Here is a 21291-nt window from a genome sequence, read left to right on the forward strand (position 1 = left end):
ATGTATTTAGTATTTAGTAATTGTTAAATGTTTATTAAAAAAATAACGTTAATAATTAATACTTTAAATTTACAATCAACATTAATATGAAAGGTTAATATTGTTAGTTTTTCTTTTAATGAATACATGTTATGAAAGGTTAATTACATATTAATGTTAATTTTTCTTTGATAAACATCAATAACAATTACTAATAAAAGCATTGAAATCAAACTTGATTCCTAAGACATCAATATTTTTATCTTGGACGAGATTTTGTGCTTGTACTTGTAAAATTTTAATTTAGCAGAATAATGAAAATAATGAGTTATGTTTAAGTTATAATTTTTAGAATGATTAAAATATCAAACAAATTAAATAACTCAGTTGGTATTAAGTTCAATTCCTAGACTTTTTCCATCCTGAACCTTTACCATTTCTAACTCTGATATTAACTCTCTTATTGTATCACACTTCCACTGTCATCATTACTACAGCTCTGCAGAGAAAGGAGAAAGGAGGGGAAGAACGCATTGAAGAAAAAAAATTATGTCTCCATCAACCATCATAAAATCTCATCTATAATGAAAAGAGAAAATTATATGTCTAGCGTGACATGACTGGCTATATGATGAACAGAATGAATGAGCACAGACCATGGTGGAAGGTTCAGAATTTCCTTTCTCACAACCTTGAGGTTCTGGAACTTTCCAATCGTGAAAAATCATATGGTTATGACGTTTCTGCTCATGAATGCCTACCAAGCCGAGTGCCATTTTCATAATCACCCGTGAGAATGCTCCAAGTATGGCTTCCGTTCAGTCATTTGGTTATAACATTGAAGTGATGCAAATTTTCCAGTATTTGCAGTAAGTCATAGTATTACTGCACAACAGAGCACAGATGGTTTTGCCAATGCAGTGACATCCTTATCTAACTCCTGGATATTAGAGTAAAATGTATCTGATAAATTTCATCCACTTGGCAAAAAGAATAAGACAAATGAGCTCATTGTTCTGATAAGATGGTTCTAATCTGCATCACCAAGCCCATCACTTCCATCACCCCTTTTGGAAATGGGAGTAAAATGTGAATTTGGTTTCTTCTTCTGAGAAGCAATTTCAGCATTCTTCCGCAAAACAGCTCCAGGTGATGGATATGGTCGTTGTTGAAAGAGAGGACCCTGAAATTGATCGAGAAAATACTTATAGATCATGTTCAGTTGAAGAATGTCAAGAAAACAAAACCAAAAATATTATGGCAGACATTCGACTTTTCTCTGTTTCTGCATAACAAGCATCACTGCTACCCACTGGCACTTTATACTAGCAACTCTAGAGGCTAGTTTGGCATCAAATAGCAGCTCAATATCCACCAACTCTACCTGTAATCTTTCATTACACAATTTCAACAACTTTTTTATTGTTTACACACGACATTTTGGCGGATAACTTCATTCAGTTACAAAATTCATCTCAGAATTAAGGCATCCACGTATACGAGGTTAAAGCGTTTGTTTGGTTAAAATTACATTGAAAAAAATAGACATCAAAATTATCAATAAGGAAAGCAACTAAGGAAAAGATAGGAACAAAAGAATTTCTGAAAATTAAAATTAAAATTAAAAAGAAATAATGTACATACTGTTGCTGTTGTGTCAGCTGCTCGTGGCTGCACACCTTTCAGTCCCACGACCCTGAAAGTAATCATACATTTACAATTACTAATCATTTAATCGAGTTTTTCTATTATGTGTGTGTAGCACACACAATACACATACCAGCCACCACGAGGAGCATCAGAATAGGAGCTAGGGTCCATGGGATCCAACTCATCATCCTCAGCATGAGCACGTTTCTTTCCCCCTTTTCTACCCTTGTGAAATGGAGGTTTCGAACTGGTCCTGGAGAAAGAAATTCTAATCATTACAATCCTTTATGACACCAGTAAAAACAAACCCGTGAGATAACTCAATATGAGATGATACAACCGAGCCCACAACTCCCGACCCAACAAACAACTAAATGGACTGTATGATTATTGAGCATTTTGGGAAATATCTATGGTGGCAGAGGTCACGGGACAGAGTAGGCTCTTCACGCTTGATAGATTTCATTTTCTATCATTCTGCATTTACATTCTTGTGTCCGTTGTAATGAGAGCTCTACCTCTGCAGTTATATTGCTTTTATTTATTAATACTGGTTCCTATCAGTTTCTTTTCAAAAGTTCACTTCCCCTTAATTTTCATCAATCATTTCTTCAGAATGCACCTACCACTATTGAACTCTAGGAAGTATTTATCGCAATATGGAAGAGAACCTAAAAGAAAGTGTATTTGCTATACAAGCTTTTAATTTAAGCATACTGTAGATTTTTCATGAAAGCATAGTGTAGAAAAGAGAAAATCTAAAAGATGGACAGCGAAAGATGAAATTTAATTATATATTATTATAGAGGTCTGCCTCAAGGGTGCACAGTAACAAAATTGGCTTAGATAGATTAACTGAACAGAAATGAGCTTTAGTTAAAAATTTAATAGCACTGTAGATCTTCATGCAACTAACCTCTCTTTGTTAGACTTATTATCTGAAATTTGAGAGGGATGTGCAGCACTGCTTTGCTGATTGTTCAAACTTAAGGACAAGTACTGACATTGAGGAAGATTCAGAGCCCTGCATTTGTTAATTTTTTGACAATAAAAACAAAAGAAATATTAGAGATAAACCTATGCTACTAATTTTGTTGCTAATTTAGAAAAAAAAAAAAAATGTAAGCAGATGACGTAATACATGAAGAGAAAAAAAATCAACATTAATTTTGTGGATTTCATTTTCACCGCAGTGAGTGGGATATGTTGTTCTGGTTGTATTTTTGTAGGTTTATTTATTTACAATTAAAGCATATTTCCAATGACCTCCTACTACAATTCAACGTATGATCCAGATGAACTAACACATTACAAGTGAGCAAGACAAGCATCTCTCTGTCACAAATGGTGTTGTGAGGAAAGATCAGAAGGGAATAATGGTTTTCCTTAAAATGACAAGGCCAGTAATTGGTTAAGCCTTTGAACAATTTCATCTATAGCAGTGAAACAAGGCTTGGGTATGTGTAACCCCATTGCATGGAATTAGTATACAAAAGCCTAAAGCATGTCACCCACCAAATCTGGTTAACTAATTTTGGTTTTCAGGAAACTTTAATTTTTCTCTCAATTCCCTTTGATGTGGTGTGTCAAAATGAATTATACCCTGTCATTACAGGACTATAATCATCAATAAGCTGAAAATAATGCAGATACATCCTCATTTTCTCCTGTGATAACAATGTAGTCAAGATACAAATTGAGGTAGATACATTCTTGGAAAGAATGACAATAAGACAGAATTATCAACATCACTTTCTATCATTTCAAACTGAGAATTGCTTGAGACCATATAGGATCTATGAAGATGACATCACTAGGAGGTTGCTCCACATAGATTTCCTCGTCAAGATCACTAGTTAGGTGAAAGTTCAACAGACCCTTTACTTTGGTTTTGATTATGTGCTTAAACAACAAAGTATAAAATATAATTTCGTAAGTATCAAGTCTCGTCAAATGCAAGTACATTTGGCTTGAGAGACGAAAACATGTTGCTCTTCACCGAATACAATGGGTCCACCAGGCCAACATGGTTTTCATGAGGCCCTAGATACTAGGTTAAACTATAACATGGTTTTCAAGAAGCCCTAGATACCATGTTAAAGTATAAGAAATATAGAAACACTGAACTAAAACCGTGTGTTACTAAGACAACATGAATGCTTGTATTTATATTGAGAAAATAAAATCAATACAATAAATAGAAGAGCCATCATGTTCGGTAATGATTAAGATACGATATGGTGATAAATAAAAACATGCCTAATAAAACACATAAATCCAGATATTCTTCATTCTAAAAGATTTGTGCCTTGTTTATGTAATTATAGCAATAAGAATTCTCCAACATTAGCATGTTTGGTTGGGATTATTTCTAAAGAAACAATCGCTCAAGGGTAACCATTCTCCAGAAATAAGCAATTATTTCTTCCTAAATAAGATGAACAAAACATAAACAAAGACCTCAGTAATCATTAACAGTAACAACTCTCCACCTTGTACAGTGATTGCAGTAAGCCCATGCTTGAACAAGGCCAACACCCCAACCACCACATCCCATGCACCGTGGTAAATTAGATGATTGGTCATGTCCATCACCAACAGAAACTTTGCGAGCTAAATTAGGCCTCTCCCATTGTGATACATGAGTTTTTGTATTGTAATAATATTTATGACCTGAAATACAAAGAAATAATTGATACAATAAATTACAAAATTCTAAAAACAATGGCAAAATAGAAGAAAAATTAATCGTACAAGTACAATCAAGTATATGGATAAACTGGCTCAACAACACAAGCCACTCTAATAAAAATCACTTCGCAAGTGTTAAAACGTTTTATTTCTCTACCAAGAAACTAAAGTGTATATTGAACCTGGTAGCATATATACTTGGTCAATGAAAATTTGTCATGTTTATATCAAACAACAATGAATAAAGAAACAAATACGTTTACTAGTTGACAAAACAAAAACATGCAAAAGGGAAGAATAAATAAATAAATGGTCAAATGTTAAAATTGTTAAACTATAAGAAAGAGAGACATTAAACTGAAATCATGTGTTTGAGATAACACGGATGCATATTTATATAGAGAAAATGAAATTAATGTAATAAGTAAAGGAGATTTGATATCCTCTGATAATAAAAATACAATAAAGGAATGTTAAGATATCATTAATATCTTATTTTTGTTATTAGTTTTCATATGTATTTTGGGCTTTGCGCATATTTTCTTTATTATAAATACAACCCCTATGTGTATTTTCTACACAAGGAAAATTAATCTCAAATCCTATTTTCTTTATTCTCAACAAGGAATAAATAAAATGTTCCTAACAATACATGTATAATTTAGATATACTTGATTACATAAGATATGTTCCTTTAGGGGGTTATTGTTTCGTAAATATACTGGGTTAAACTCATTTCTATTATCGGAGGAGGTCATCGTTAGTTAGTGATGGCTAGATAGATTTCAAAAGAAAATTAACAGTTATAAGACTAGCAGGGCATTTGATATAAGAGAAACTTTTCACATCTAAGAATCATGAACTCATTGGAGTCTCCTTAGAATATAATCAATAAAACTCATAGAGACCAGATGCAACCACATGATAATTATAGCTGAACCTGTTGTTTCATCCAATGACTCCACCCAATTTTCTGGAAGATGTGAAGATGATGGTGATTGCTCAGTTAAGTATGATTCTTGAGGTTTTTCCCATTGACTCTTCCCTGTACTTTCATTATAATAATAACATGCCCCACTTTCAGGATCTTTTGCCTCAACCTACATGGAAAATTAGAGATTCATAAGCTAGAAGTAGTAAAGTATTGATAAAATTAAGATATGTTCAATGTCCAAACTTATAATGCGCAATAAGATATCATTATGTACCTTCAAGCCTACTCATGAACTTCTACTTTGGAAAAAAATTATTTCATTAACTGGGTACAGAGTAAAGCCCAGCATCTAATTTCTTGTTTGTCAAGCCTAAGGTTTCATTCTTCCATAATTCACATGCCAAAACTTTCAGTCAACGAGATTTTATTTACCTTCCCTTTTGGTTTTGCAAAAAGATATACCCAGGATTGTGGTGATGATTAAATATTTAGCAGCTGTGACACCAAAATCTTAATTCTATCTTTTTTTCTGTAGAAAATACAATTTGATTTAAGACGGTCCAGGACTGATTAAGAGGTTTAAATAGCTAAAGGCATATGCCCAGAAATATCCCACCGAAATTCTAAGGCAAACTGTATAACATGTGATAGTGAAACATACCCATCCTGGTGGCAACTTTTGATTTTCCGTATGTTCAGCTGCAGTGGCTTTCTGAAACTCAGAAACAGGTAATATGTAAGGTAGTTGAACAGATTGAAAGTAATTACAGTAAAACACTTACGAGAATGAGAAAATAGAAGTTAAAGTCGCAGCACAATAGTTTAAAATGCTAGAATATCTTGTATTTCAAACCACAAATGAAATTTTGTCGCACAAAGTTGTGGAACGAGACCTCAGAAATTGATTGTCATTCGCACTTCCAAGTAGGAAAATAACAGAAAAGAAAACATAAACAGGGGAAGGAGGGGAAAGTGAGTATGATAGCAAATATAATCTAAGATAATATACTTACAATATCTTCCGTACATGAATTGTCTCCAAGAATACCCCTAGCTCTCAACCTCTGCTTGAGGTACTCAGGCAATTCTTTAGCTGCAGGTTTTTGTTCTGGGCATCTATCAAGTATAGGATCAGACTGACTGATGGCATTGTTACCTACTTCACAGTTCCAGAAGCCACAAAACTTAAGGTACAAGAGTCTACAGCATGAGTACAAAATCTTTGTAATCATATTTACCTGCAGTAGTATTAAGTTTTGGACCATCATAATAGGCACCTCCACCAGGCACACCATATCCATTGCCTATTTCTGTGTTACCTGATACAAAATGCATATGATACCAAAGTAATCAGACAAGCTATTACCACTAAAAAAACAATCACACGCAATATTGTAAAAATCGCGAGTAAACTCGCATACTCATCTGATCCCACAAGTACAGGGGACCTAAAAGCTGACACAGATGGAAGATCTGGAGAGGCGCAGATCACTGCAGGATCGCGTTTGTCAAATCCCAGAATTATGCACCACATCAATCCTTTCCACTTTTTGCAACTAGGGTTCAACAGCCCATTTGTTGGCTAAAAGACAAGACTCAACCCCACCCTAAAAGAAAAGCCCAACTCATATGGCCCTTTTGTTCTGATAGGGTTCCTCCCACCCATTTGCAAATCAGAAACGGAGGAGATTACTCATGATGCCGTGCGCACCCCTAATGTTGACGCTGACACTGCAGTCAAACAACCATAACTGTCATCATTGACAGCCATCAAAACACTAATGTCACTACTGACGACAGTAGCTTCTCCTTTGTCAGCATCATAGAATATTGTTGCCAAGGATGCCTTCACAGTCGTCAACACTTGCTATGTTCTATTGTGTCTTTACTTATTTTGTTCTTGTGGGAGAGTGTTCTCTGTTCTGTTTAGAATTTGAAGAAAAAAAGAACGGCATCAGCTAGGGGTGGTTGGTCACACTGCTAGAAGAGGAAGTGGCATAGGAGCAAGGACTGATCCTGCTTGGAGTCAGTGTGTTTTAATTGGTGGGAAAGCAAGAACTGTGAAGTAAATATTGTGAAAAAGTATTAACAGAAGGAATCTATTGATTGAAGCATCATCTAGCAGGATTTTCAAATGATATTGGACATGTAAAGCAGTTCCTAAAGATGTTAAAAAATTAATTTTGGATGCTGTTTATCAGGTGTGCAAAATTTGATTAAAAAAACAAAATTCAAAGAATTTGAAAGGGGAGTAGTGTCAGTAATTCAGAAGATACTAGAAAAGGACTAAGGCAAGAAGAGAGTTATGACTCATCAAGGATTTTCAAGAAAAGCGGAGTAGGCAGCCAAACTACTATAAATGTCATTTTCAAAAAAAAGTGAGAGGGAGGATGCATATCAAGAATTGCTTTCTTTTTCTACAACAATGCTATACCATTTAATGTAGCAACAAGTGAAGAGTTCTCAACTTTGGATGCTTCGGATGAAAGCATATAAGTTAACGTTGGAGAAGATGTTAGTGCTGGTGTTGCTGCAGCAATGGATAATTTGGAGGTTCCTCCAATTGCTGATAATGATGGTCATGGAAGAGATGACATTAATGAAAACGAAGAAGTGGAGAAGGATGCTTATGCTGCTTTTAATATGAATGGTGTCCTTGGATTTTGTTTGTATTAAGCATCCATGAGTTCCTTAGTTATTTTATGAGTAATTTTATGAATTGTGAACCTATTTTTAGCTGTGTTATTCATTGGATCAAACTACTTAAGACTTATCATGAGTTATTTTTATCGCTGCATTATTTTTAATGCATGCACAGGTCTATGAATATAACTTTTCGTATACTCATAACACTCACGAGTCAACTTATGATCCTCAAGTTTGACAGCATTGTATAGATGAAATTATTACTATTAGTGATGTGTTTCAAAGAGCTGATTCTTAGTTTATTTAGGCTTATCTTATGACATAAGTGCTTCTGTAAGTATTTGGAAGAGCTAAAAAATAATTGCTATGATATATTTACAAGCTATCTTAGCTTCTCTCAATAAACTCTCTACTATAGCTTATGAAAAAATTAACAACTTGTACGGAAACAATTTAGCCCTGCCTCATCTTCAATTATTGAAACAACTTATAAATAAGTGTATACATCATAAGCAATTATTCGGTAAGCACTTAAATAAGCTGCTTACCGTCCCTAACAGACCCTACATTAGGGTAAACTTGTAAAGTAATATCTAATTCCATTCAAAGAACCCCCAGAGTTTGCCTGAATATTTCCTATGGTTAATCCATTCAAAGTGCTCTAGCTGTTCCTTTGGGGGAATTACTGCGTTAAGGAACAAGGCCAGCCCAAATTCCACAAGGATGCTCATATTAACTGTCGTTCTTGCCTTTCCGTTTTCCTTTCTTAAAACCTTATAAATCCAACATGATATAGTGGTATGATCAACCTTACAATATGTCCTTTATTATTAAAACCAAAATTTTAGATCTGTATTTAGCATTTCATAATACTTAAGATTAAAATAGAGAGAAATTATATTTTTCGAGGAAGGGCCCGTCTTATAATCTTCTATTTATAATGAAAAAACTGATACAAGAATGGAAGATTAAGGGACTGCACACCTAGATACAGAATTAGGGACCACAGTAGCTACAGCTGATAGAGTTCCCAACACACTATTCCCTACTTAGACTTAATGATAATACATAGATGTAATTATTCTAACATTAATTTATACTCTTTCCAGTTGACAGATGCTACCCATTTGTTTACCGCCCATCCTCTACTACCTGATGCTCTCCCTTATTTAAAGATCCATTGAGGAATACCTTTACAGATGTATGAATGCTACTCTAATATATATACACACAATATTATACATAAATAAGACAGTTATTTACTTCTCTTGTCAAAATCCTTTACAACCAAGGGTTCTCATGTTTGTATGAAGGGGATGGACGCATGATTTATTCTGCATTTCTATAAAGATGTTAGATGTCGATTAAATGTAAGAGCCAACAAAATGGGAAAAGAAATATTATGAGAAAGAAAGGTCCATAAGAGTTGAGCGTCCCGAAGTCCAAATGGAAGAAGAAGATTGTGCAATGTACAAAGAAAATGAAGTCATAAATGAAGGTAAAAGTATAAAGTAATATCAGTCCACCAATAACATCAAGTCACCAATGCCCCTTAATCATTGAACTGGAGAAAAAGGAAGCAAAATGGTACAGAAATAAGAATACTCGGTTAAGTAAACTACAGACCTTCTTCCACACGTGCAGCTTTCCCACGTTTAACAGCCATTTCGGCCCTATGCTCTGTGGCCATTTTCAACAAATGCTCCTGTTTTTTTAAAAAATAAAAACAAAAAATAGACAAGCTCAGTCTAACTCTCCTACTCTCCAAAGAAATAAAATTAATCCCAATCACGTTTTTGCCACACACCTTCAAAGCGTTGGGGTCGCGCCGCTCTGAGAATACATCCAAATTATCCTCATTAGGTGCAACAGCAGTTCTTCCCTCTCTGGAATGGCACAACACAAACATCTAACTCAACAATCCCACTAATTGAACAAAGAAAGCATTCCACATAATTGAACAAAGGAAAACAAAAATCAACACACACCTTTGACTCCTTATGACATTTTGCATCGCAATTTCCTATCAACAAAAACAAATCCAAAACAACCAGAACAGTCAAATAACAACTAACCAAATAAAAAAAAAAAAAAAACACCAGAGCAAGAACTTAAAACACAGTCCACAAGATCAATAAAACTAAAATTGCACCCACATTTCTCCACAGTCTCAAAAAATCACAAAGAACCCAAAACAGCACTGTAAAAAAACTTGCACAAGGGATAGCAACAAACTTGTTCTCGCAGCACTGCATCCTGAGCAGCAATATCAATGTCGCGCGACCCGTTGAACTGTGCTCCATAGTAGTTCGAAGCGATGTTATTGGAAACTGTTACTGTGGCATCATCCACTCTAGTGTTCACAATAAGATTAGAATTGGAAGGGTTAATTTCTTGTTGAAGGTTGTTGGGGGCGTTGGGAGGAAAAGGGTATTGAGGTGAAGGAGCGGCATGGGCATAGTTTGGCCACGAAGGAACACCTGGAGGAAGTGGTTGATCTTGGGAATTTTCCATGTCTTCTGAATTTGCTCTGCTTAACACACCACAAAATTGGTGAAATCACAACATTGATTTCATAAGGTGCATGAACGAGGATTCATTAAAAACAGAGTCAGTTTGCGAAAAATGAAAGAGTGAAAGTAGAATTGGGTATATGCGAAACAGAGAAGGATTGAAGGGTAAGAAGAACAGAGAGTTTCGCTTGTGATTGTGAATGTAACTAAGAGAGAAAGGGTTATTGAGTTCATACGGTGGATGAACCCTTAAAAATTAAATAAAAGAAAAACATTTATGAGCTTGGAAGGCCTTAAAATTAAATAAAGGTTAACATTGTACAATATTTATATTTTAAAATTTACTTATTGTTTCATTTTTTAAATTTAAAATTGTTCATCTTTTGAATTGTAAAATCTGCCGATTTGTTAATTAAAAATTAGCATTGCTCTTGATTTTAAAAGTTTATCAATTTACAAATTAAATTTCACTTTTTAAAGTGAAAAAAAAAATGAGAAGTGAGTCATAGTTCGTCTAAATAGTCCACTTAAAAAATAATATATTATTATATGAAGTTACAAACTAAACAAATATATGTATGAAACATTATCTACGCATAGTATCTTGTAATAAAAAATTTTGCTTACTTGATGCATAAAACGTGGTTAAACTATGATTTAGCAAATGACGTTGACAAAAATACATAAAAAAATATGATTAAAGTATGTATTAAGAAATTTTCAAGGCTTTTTGAAAAAATAGCATTAGATAAAATATGATGTAATGTAGTTTTAACTTGATAGACACAATATAAAAGAAAATATTACAAGTTTTTTTTTTAATAAATTATGTTTTACTTGTTAGATGTTTTTTTAATAAAGTATAATAACATTTTAATCTATTAATAAATATCACGTCTAGTTCTTGATATCTTGATCAAATCTCAAACTCTCCCTATATTTATGTTTTGCAATGATAGATTACTCACTTTCTAAGATTGGACTTTATATTTAACATCTAATATACACTCTCATGATGAAAACCATGGTTATTTCTAGAATGAAAACAAAAAAGAACAAATTTTTGTTATATATAAATTATTTCGTGTACGTATCAACCCATATTATTTTGTTGTTCTTTCAAAATCTTTGATAAAAAAACGTATTTCTATTATTTCAACTAGTTCTAATTAATAGTGAAATCATATTTAAGTTAAAAAATAGTATTTTAAATTATAAATACCAATAATAATTTCAAAATATATGTGTATAGTTCATTCAACTATAATTTAAGTTAATTTTTCTTTTTATACTAAAAAATAATTAAAAAGATAATAATTAAAGTCGTCCAATTATTACATTTATTTATAAATAAAAAATAACAACTATTGAAAACAACACTTGTCGGATATATATATATATATATATATATATATATATATATATATATATATATATATATATATATATATATATATATATACTATTTTTTGATGTAAAATTTATTCTGTTTTTACCAAAATAGAATATTTAATTAAATGTTCCAAAAAATTATAAAATTGTTATTTTTTACTTCATTTAAATTTTAATTCTTTATTTTGATCGACTTAGTTATTACATATTGTTTGATACAATTATATAACAAAATGCATTTCATTAAGAAGTAATAAAGTATTATTATTCAATTTTACAAAAGTAAAATACCTATATTGAATTTTAATTATATTTTCGTAAATTTAAATTCATATATTAAAGATATTTGATTTATTTTTAAAATTTCAGTGCATTACTGTGATAAAAGTTTGAGTTCATTTCAAGAGTCATTGCATTAAGGATACAAACAGAATGATGAAAACACTAAACCAATACAAACAACATGTTAGCTTTCCATAGAAAATAAGTTAACCTATTCTAATAATATTTAACTCGGAATTATGCAGAACAGGAATTGCGGATAAAACAAATAGCAGGACATTCAAGAGTTATGTTTTACACAAAAATAAAATAAACACAGTCCAATGGATTTTTCATTCCATTATCTTTCCTTTCCCTAAACATGAAGAGAAGTTTTCTAGAAGAACTGAAACATAAATGAAAACAAAACAATGTAGGTGCAGAGCTATCTTCCTCCTATCTTCCTCCCTTATCCACCTTTCTCATATCATGCTAATGTTGCGAACATGACTATAGAAATATTGCACACGGATAATTGTGCAAAGTATAATCTTTTCCTTTTGATGGGAAGGGAACAATTACTCTTTTTTACTTAATTTTATTAGGATAAGCCCGATAAATACGTTTTGATGATGTAAATCAAAATTTGTGAAAATTAAGAAACAAAATAAAAGAATACAATAGACTAAAAAAATGAAAAATGAATTTTTGTATTGGAGGAGTGAGATGAGAGATTGTTGATTATAAAGTTAATTTAAACAAGCAATGTATGATGTACATATGAGATGTGCATGTGATGTACGATGCATAATGCATATAGAAGGTGTGTGAACACATTAATAATGGATGACATGTAACACATTAATAATGGATGACATGTAATATTTTCTATTTTGACTATCTTGTTTTAATGAACAAAATTAATCTCTATTTTGCAACTTTTTTCCTTTTTTTATGAGGATTGTAACCGTCTAGTCTTTGATGACGATGTCAGTTTGTTTTTATCCTCATAAGTTACCAAATTTCTCATGGCTCTGGAAATCTCACTGTATTTATATGTCTTACAAATGTATGACATGATCATTATTGATATAGAACAAGAACGCACGAGTAAGATGAAATTCTAGTATTTATTTGTGGAATTGAGATTGTAGTTACACGAGCCGAAAACAAAGCTTATAGTTATATCACTAATCATCTCATAAAACTCACTGTTTGTAAAATTTTATATATTTATATATACTTAATGTAAGATTTTCAATTTATATTTAGATTATTATCCATCTATCTGATATACTATGTTTTTTAATCAGATATAAAATCATATTTTATATTTTGTTATAAAGAAAATTTTATAGGTTCATTAAATAAATATATAAGTATTTTAAAAAATGGATAAAAACTATTCACCAGTGCAGTAAGGGTTTTCTGTCCCGATTATTTTCCGCATTTTGTCTCAGGTCTGGAACCAAGACATATTGAGACGAGGTCAAAAGGTATGGCTTCGGTCCTATCTGACCCGAGGCAGAAAATGGGGTATATGGCACCGATTTTTAAACAACCGAGGCAGAAAAGGGGGTATATGGCTTCGGGTGATAACCGAGGCCAAAAGGGGTATCTTTTTGCCTCGGTCTTAGTAGCAACCAAGGCATATTCCACTGCTTTTTTTAAAATAAATTTTCTGTTTTATATTGATTCCCACATTTAAACCTGCATATTTTTTTCACACAGCAGCACAACCATAACAGAATATTTTCTCAAACATCCACAATCCAAAAACATTTAAAAGATAATTGAAATATACACAATCCAAATACATATATCCTAATCAATACTATTGTACATTTGAATTATGAATTTTGCACATGCTATCCTAACAAACTTTATGGACTTCGTGGGAATTGGCAAAGGACTTTTGAATGTCTGCAAAATAAGACATTAAGTTAGTATATAGAAAGACAACTTTAGTATACCAAACTTTAGAATATTGCAAAGTAATTGTTTTAATTCAAAAATATATTATCGTTTCCCAATTAGTTGTAATACGAGCACGCACAATTGTTGTCATCCATTGCATTATATAGTAATCACACTCATATGAGCCGGTTTGTCTATTACACTACATTATATCAACAACATTAAAATCAATTAATGAAGAAAATCAAATCAAACAATTATAAATATATGGATAGAAATATCAAACCTGAAGGGAACATCATGCAAGACATTTTGCCTTAGCCGTTGATCTCCCTGATAACATGTTATGTCCAATAATTGAACTATGATAAAGGGAATAAGTTAGGATACTTTTATATAACATGTCATTTTCATAAGATTGAGATTAGGTTTCTTACCAATCTATCACTTGTCTAAGATGGTTGGGGGGAGGGCGATGCAAAGAGCAAAACCACACAGCAAGGTTCTCCCTTAAGGAAACCACAAGTAATTGCCAATGATGTCTGAGAAGAAAATAAATTTATTGTTATGCATTAAAATGATAGATTATATTCATAAGTTAACAAAAATTACTTACCCAACAATATAAGGGACAAAATAAATTTCTTTTCTGCGTTGAAAGCATCCAGTCACATATGATTGGATATCATCAAACTTGTTGCCTTCATGAGTGAGTTGGAGGTCTACAAACCCATATACATCATTCAGTCTCATAGTTTCAGTGACACCAGACAAATACCTAAACATAAAGTTGATTTGATATAAGTAAATAGATAAATATATCATATAACTATATATAATGATTGAAAGACTTACATCATCCATAACTGAATAATGGTAATATTTAGTTCCTCTTGTCCCCGTGCAAGCTCCAAGACATCTTGGGAATGCAAGTAAAGTGGGATGTCAAGATCTCTCCCAAAAATGTTAGCATCCCAAGGAACCTGCATTGGGTTATCAATTATGATTTCTGCAAGTTGGAGCAATGCACCAAGAGGATCGTCCAAAGAGAGAATAACCTTCTTTGATTGAGGTTTTACCTATATTGATGCAATTTCAGTTAAAATGGAATATAATTTAAGTGTGAATATAATAAACATGTAAACTTAAAAATGTAGTATATTTGTGGGTTTAAGAGTCTGTACCAGGCGAGGAAACATTGGAATGCCTGTGCCACAGTATACACCTCATCTGTTGGCACAGGAACTAAAACAAACGGCATGAGAACCTCCTCTACCGTGACCTTAACCTCATCCTCTGATAACTCCATGCCATGAAGAACTGTGATTGCCTCAAATACTTTTTCACGAGCCACTAGTGTCTTCTCTGTACCATCCTAAATATATAGCTGACATGGATGAGTGTCATCCATGTCATCCCCGGGTGGAGCTAAACAACTCCCCTTTTCGCTTCTACCTGTTAGATTCAACGATTTATTAATGTTATTCAATTACTTTATTAAATATCATTTATTCAATTCATAACTTATAGAAAACAAATTTACCCGTGGGAGGCACAAATGGGTGTAGTTCTGGCGGAGGATCCACTGGCGAACGAATGCCATAATGCTCAAATTGGCACATAAGTTCTTCTCTCACCTGCGTCGTGATCATTTCCTTCATTCTTTGTTCATAATCAGCACCATGACTGCATGAAGACTGACGAGAGGAGGAACTAAAAAATTGGCGTATGCCGACTCCTGATCCAGCACCACGCACTCGTCCAGGGTGCTCAGGTCGTCCAATTGCAGCAGCAAGTATGTCATGACGACCTTCTGGAATGAATCCTCCTTGGGAGGTCTGCTCAACCAACGAATCCTACAATGTAACAAAAAAATTTATAAAAAAAATACAATATAAAACATGAACGAGCTATTTAGATAAGAATTGTATCTTACAATTTTCTCAGAGATTTCTCGTGCAGATTCAGAAGTGTAGTTGCCCGATGAGCGTAAACGGGCTAACTTCCACTTTTGATGACATGATGGTGGTGAAGGAGGCTCAGTATCTTCACCCTCAGAAGGTGGGGGCCTAGATTTTTTCTTTTCTGTCAATATCTTCTCTTCAAGTTTTCTTTACCCACCACGGGATAATATGTGCAGGTTTTTATTTTGAGCACTTATGCTTTGAGCCTTTTTTCTCTTTACCTGTAACATATAAAACTCACTTTATGAATTAGTTAAAATTTTGCATAATTATCAATTGTGCTATTGATGATTTCAAATAAACATACCTGCCACCCCTCAGATGTCCGAAGCTCAAGAAATTGACGTCATGTGTCTTCATCAATCCAAGTGTATTTCAACAATGGATTTTCATTCTTTTTATGTCCAAAGACATACCTAGACGTCAACTTGGTCTTAAAACCACAAAATTTCTCAGCCACCGATGATAAACATTTTTGTTTAAGCGTCGCCACATTTGGAATATCAAATGTTAGCTGCAATATAAAAAATGTCATCAACAATATTTATCATATTATCAACAAAATCAAAGTATAACGTTAATAACATTAATATTAGTTACCAATATATCTTGCCATATCATTTCCCGATCAACTTCAATGACATGATCAAAAGATGGCGTAAGGATTGATATTCTCTCTCGTGCCAACATTCCTAAATAACTTTTGAAGACGTCCCCAGAACGACCACTAGGCTCACCAGTGTCGACGTTAATATCAACATGTCTTTTCTGACCTTTAGCTCTTCTAATTAAGAGCTCTCTCAACCTAGTGGCTCCTCTGGTGGGTCTCTTAGCAGGTGCTTCATCCTTTGATGAAGTATAATGTTCAACCATGTATCTGTAAAATGAAAACATAAAAAAACATTAATAAGCAACATATAAAATAATATATAAAACATTATTTAACAAAACACCTAAATTTTAACAAGAACATGAAATTCGTACATAAAGTTATTGATTGGTCATATGTATATTTCTTCATCATGATCTTCTCGAATTGCATGTACATCATCAACTAGATGGATTTCATCAACGGTTGTCGTTCTTCTAAATGGGTGGGCGACAACAATATTAAGATCACTCATATTCTCTTCATTAGGATCAATCTGTTTTTTTCCATGAAGAGCGACAAACCAATGTTCAGTTGCAGGATCTTTAACATAGAAAACCTGAGATGCTTGTTGTGCCATGATAAATGGCTCGTCTCGATAACCCACCTTTCGAAAATCCACTAGAGTCATTCCTGATTCATCTATTTTGACACCACTCTTATTGTCAATCCACTTACATTTGAACAGTGGAATAGTATTACACCATAGTATGTCATTGATCCTACTACAGGATTTTGATCTTTAGATGTAGAAAATTGTAGCGACTCAACTTCAAGACTGGCTCCACTATTTTGTACTGTGCTTTTATCATCAAGAGACTTTGTATAGAATGTGCAATTATTGATTTCATAACTTGTACAACAGATGACATCAAATTTCAACCCATTTGCTAACCACATCAAAGTCTCAGAGCATTGCGAATCTTTCAAAACCTCAGATTTAAACCAAGGCATGAATGTTCTATTATGCTCCATCAAATGTCATTTCTCTGATTGTCTTAGATTGTTCTCTTTCACAATGACTTTGTGTGCAGATAAGTAAGGCATTAGCTCATTTGTGTTGTTCAATATGTATAGGTGTGCTTGCATCAACTCTTCGCGATCTTTGGTAACCACACTCACACCTTGAATGTTGTTACTTATAGAACACCTGTTCAACCATGATCTGTGAGAAACTCCTATAGGTTTTGCTTTTGCCATGTAATCTGAACAAAACTCGACACTTTCTTCAGCAATATATCTTTCGATCATTGAGGCTTCTAGATGATATTGATTTTTCACATACCCTTTCAAAATCTTCATGTAACGTTCAATGGGATACATCCTTCTTAAGTATATTGGTCCACAAAACTTGATTTCTCTCACCACATGAACAAGTAAATGTACCATGATGTCAAAAAATGATGGAGGGAAAAACATCTCTAGCTGACACAAGATGATAACAATTTCGGCTTGAAGTTCATCTAACTTTAAAGGATCAATGACTTTGCTACAAATTGAAGAGAAGAATGCACACAAACGCGTTATAGCTTGTCTAACATTTTTGGGTAAAATTCCACGAATAGCTACAGGTAACAATTGTTGCATTAAGATGTGACAATCGTGAGACTTTAGGCCAACAAGCTTCAAGTCTTGCATGGACACTAAACTCTGAATATTTGAAGAGTATCCTTGAGGTACCTTGACACTCTTTAAACATAAGCAAAAACTTATCTTCTCTTGTCTGAACATAGTGTAACATGCAGGGGGCAAATAAGTGCGCCTACCAACCTCCCTTGGTGCCAAGTCTTCTCGGATCTTCATTTCAACCAAATCCAAACGAGCATTTACTCCATCTTTTGTCTTTCCCTGAATGTTGAGTAGTGTACCAATCAAGCTATCACACACATTCTTCTCTACATGCATGACATGTATGCAATGTCTAACTTCTAACTTCGACCAATATGGAAGGTCAAAGAATATTGATTTTTTCTTCCAAGGGCTCGATGCAGATGACTTCTTGGACGTTTTACCAAATACATGATGTACTTTATTAACTTTTTTATGAATTTGAATGCCAGTTAGTGGAGTTGGTGCTTTGTCATTCTCTTGATGTCCATTGAATGCTTTCTTTAACCTTCGATAAGGATGATTAGCTTGTAAAAACCTTCGATGGCGCAGATACACGGTTTTCCTTCCGTTTTTCAATTGATGAGATGCAATGTTTTCTTCACATATAGGACATGCTTTATGACCTTTGACATTGTACCCTGACAAATTACCATAAGCTGGAAAGTCATTAATGGTGCAAAATAACATTGCATGCATCATGAAAGTTTCAGAAGCAACAACATCAAATACTTCAACACCATCAACCCATAACAACGCAAAGTCTTCAACTAGAGGATTGAGATATACATCTATGTCATTTCCAGGCTACTTTGGACCAGATATCATCACAGACAACATCATGTATTTTCTCTTCATGCAGAGTCCATGAGATAAGTTGTAAATGAATAATATAACAAGCCAACAACTGTGGTTTGTACTTAAATTACCAAATGGATTCATTCCATCGGTAGCTAAGCCAAAACGAATATTTCTACATTCTTCACCGAACTTGGGAAATTCCTGATCAATATTTTTCCATTGCATTGAATCAGCTGGATGACGAAGGAGTCTGTCACATCTTCTCTCAGTTGCATGCCATCTAAGGTTTTTAGCGTCTTTAGGATTTGCAAACAAATGCTTAAGTCTGGGCACGATTGGAAGGTACCAGACTACTTTCAAAGCAGATCCTTCCTTCTTTAATTGACCATTATCTTTACTGTTTCTTTTCTGCTTGTACCGTGATGACCCACACTTTGGACATTTTTTCAAATCTTCAAATTCTTTTCTGTATAATATGCAATCATTAGGACATGCGTGTATCCTTTTATACTCCATACCCATCGGACAAAGAATTTTCTTGGCGTCATAGTTTCGAGTGGGTAGAGTATTTCCTTCGGGAAGCATTTCATTCAAGAGCACGAGCAATTCTGTGAAGCTTTTATCTGTTCAACCATTGGTCGCTTTCAAATTCATAAGTCTTAAAACCGCTGATAATCGCGTGAACTTAGTTGAACCAACATACAACGGAGTTTCCACATCAGCAAACATCGTCTCATAGACATGCGTTTGTGCAAAAGCTTCTACGCCAACATCCCATATCATGTCCTCCATATTGTCTTCTTCTACTCGCTCTTCACATCGCTCTTCCCGTCGCTCTTTCATGGAGGAATTGGCAAGATATTCAGTTCGAGAAACAGTTGGAATGTGTATTAATTCGTCATGCCATGTCCATATTGTATAACTTCTAAGGAAACCATCACAAATAAGATGTTCCCTAACTTGAGTAGCATTCAATTTTCTTCCATTCAAACAGTTGACACAAGGACATCTGAACTTCACCTCATCATCACTTCTCCCCTCATAACGTTGCGCAAATTTTATAAATTCGTCTACTCCATTCTCATACTCAGCGTTGATACATGGTAAATTAATCCAATCTCGATCCATACTGAAATCGCGTGAACAATTTCAGTAATCTTTGAATCAATGCTCACGTCGTAATCAAGGTGTGACCCTATCTCATTTAAGAAGATTCACTTTCTTTATTTTATTGATACATATTACTTTTAAAATACATATATTAAATTTCATGAAATTTTGCCAGCATTTCGCATTGGCCTTTAGGATACACGAAATGAAAGTGATTATAAACCACAATCAAATATGCACCTGAAGATCAATACAAACCACAATTGACAAATATTCATGAATTTTAAGATATGTATTTTAAAATATATATGCACTAATAAACTACTAAAAAATGATTTATCTTCTTAAACTGTCCAATTAGACAATTCAAGATTCAATACATTTAAATTATTAGTATTGTATCCCCTTTTATCTAATTAAAAAATAAGTAGTTTCGTCAAAATGAAAATTTGGGGATAATACATAATTTTCGTATTGAATCTCAAACGGGAAACTAAGGCTAACCCATAGTATATACAAACAATCCAAACAATTTCAATTCCAATGAAAATCAATACTTGCAATAATCGAAATTCAAAAATAATATATACAAAATGGAAAATGAAACAAAAACGAGTTAGAAACTTACCTTGGAGGAATGGCGGTACTACAATTGCCGGAAAAAACTGAGAAGGAAGTGCACCAGCGGAGGCGATGCCGCGACAGTGGCCGAAGGAGGAAGTTGAGGAAGGGAGAGACGGGAGAGGGACGAGAGAGAGAGAGAGAGCGAGAGCGAGAGAGCGAGAGAGAGAGAGAGAGAGAGAGAGAGAGAGCGAGAGAGAGAGACACGAAATGGAGGTGCAGCACAAGGGGCTCGTTCGCATGGTGGTTGCAATGGCTGGAGGGTGTGGTGGCAGTGGGTGCAGCAAAGAGAGAGAGTGGGGAAAGAGTTGTAGAGGCGCGAGGAAGAAGAAGGGTTCGCGAAATTGGAACCCTAAATAAACCCTATGGCTTCGGTTGTTAAGGAAACCGAAGCCATAGACCCCCTTTTGGCACTGGGTCTTGTTGGACCGAGGCCAAACAGCTAACGGCTTGTTGGCTTTTTCAAAAATGTAGCCACTTTTTGGCTTCGGGTCTTGCTGGACCAAGGCCTATACCACTCTTTGGCACCAGTTTTGAGCGAACTGAGGCCTATAG

General features: G+C 33.9%; 2 protein-coding genes across 8 annotated transcripts; both read right to left on the reverse strand.

Moving 5' to 3' along the window:
* Positions 1 to 512: 512 nt before the first annotated feature.
* Positions 513 to 10677, reverse strand: LOC114167130 (WW domain-containing protein). Of its 3 annotated transcripts, XM_085668273.1 has the most exons (14): positions 10136 to 10677; positions 9889 to 9923; positions 9708 to 9786; positions 9527 to 9605; positions 7689 to 7820; positions 6493 to 6573; positions 6268 to 6413; positions 5916 to 5966; positions 5261 to 5420; positions 4122 to 4302; positions 2546 to 2653; positions 1760 to 1882; positions 1624 to 1675; positions 513 to 1162 (listed from the first exon to the last, which is right to left on the reverse strand). In XM_085668273.1, the coding sequence occupies exons 1-14, from the start codon at positions 10412 to 10414 to the stop codon at positions 1010 to 1012; spliced, it is 1659 nt and encodes a 552-aa protein (XP_085524399.1). In that variant the 5' UTR covers positions 10415 to 10677; the 3' UTR covers positions 513 to 1009. The 3 variants fall into 3 exon arrangements, with proteins under 3 accessions (XP_085524399.1, XP_027907895.2, XP_027907896.2); XM_028052094.2 differs by lacking the exon at positions 7689 to 7820 and having other exon boundaries at positions 10136 to 10674; XM_028052095.2 differs by lacking the exon at positions 7689 to 7820 and having other exon boundaries at positions 6268 to 6410; positions 10136 to 10673.
* Positions 10678 to 13769: 3092 nt separating this feature from the next.
* LOC146883234 (uncharacterized) lies at positions 13770 to 20733 on the reverse strand. 5 transcript variants are annotated; one of them, XR_014985445.1, is made up of 12 exons: positions 16932 to 20733; positions 16548 to 16824; positions 16255 to 16461; positions 15920 to 16168; positions 15527 to 15839; positions 15168 to 15438; positions 15042 to 15062; positions 14839 to 14966; positions 14600 to 14761; positions 14421 to 14525; positions 14270 to 14345; positions 13770 to 13989 (listed from the first exon to the last, which is right to left on the reverse strand). XR_014985445.1 is itself a non-coding variant. In XM_085668284.1 (12 exons), the coding sequence occupies exons 6-11, from the start codon at positions 15180 to 15182 to the stop codon at positions 14282 to 14284; spliced, it is 495 nt and encodes a 164-aa protein (XP_085524410.1). In that variant the 5' UTR covers positions 15183 to 15438; positions 15527 to 15839; positions 15920 to 16168; positions 16255 to 16461; positions 16548 to 16824; positions 16932 to 20712; the 3' UTR covers positions 13770 to 13989; positions 14270 to 14281. The 5 variants fall into 5 exon arrangements, 2 of the variants coding, with proteins under 2 accessions (XP_085524410.1, XP_085524409.1); XM_085668284.1 differs by having other exon boundaries at positions 16932 to 20712; XR_014985444.1 differs by having other exon boundaries at positions 14839 to 15062.
* Positions 20734 to 21291: the final 558 nt, after the last annotated feature.

This window comes from Vigna unguiculata, chromosome 10 (assembly GCF_037176805.1).
Source record: "Vigna unguiculata cultivar grain cowpea cultivar isolate G323 ecotype 2 chromosome 10, ASM3717680v1, whole genome shotgun sequence".
In the NCBI taxonomy this organism is placed as follows: domain Eukaryota; kingdom Viridiplantae; phylum Streptophyta; class Magnoliopsida; order Fabales; family Fabaceae; genus Vigna; species Vigna unguiculata.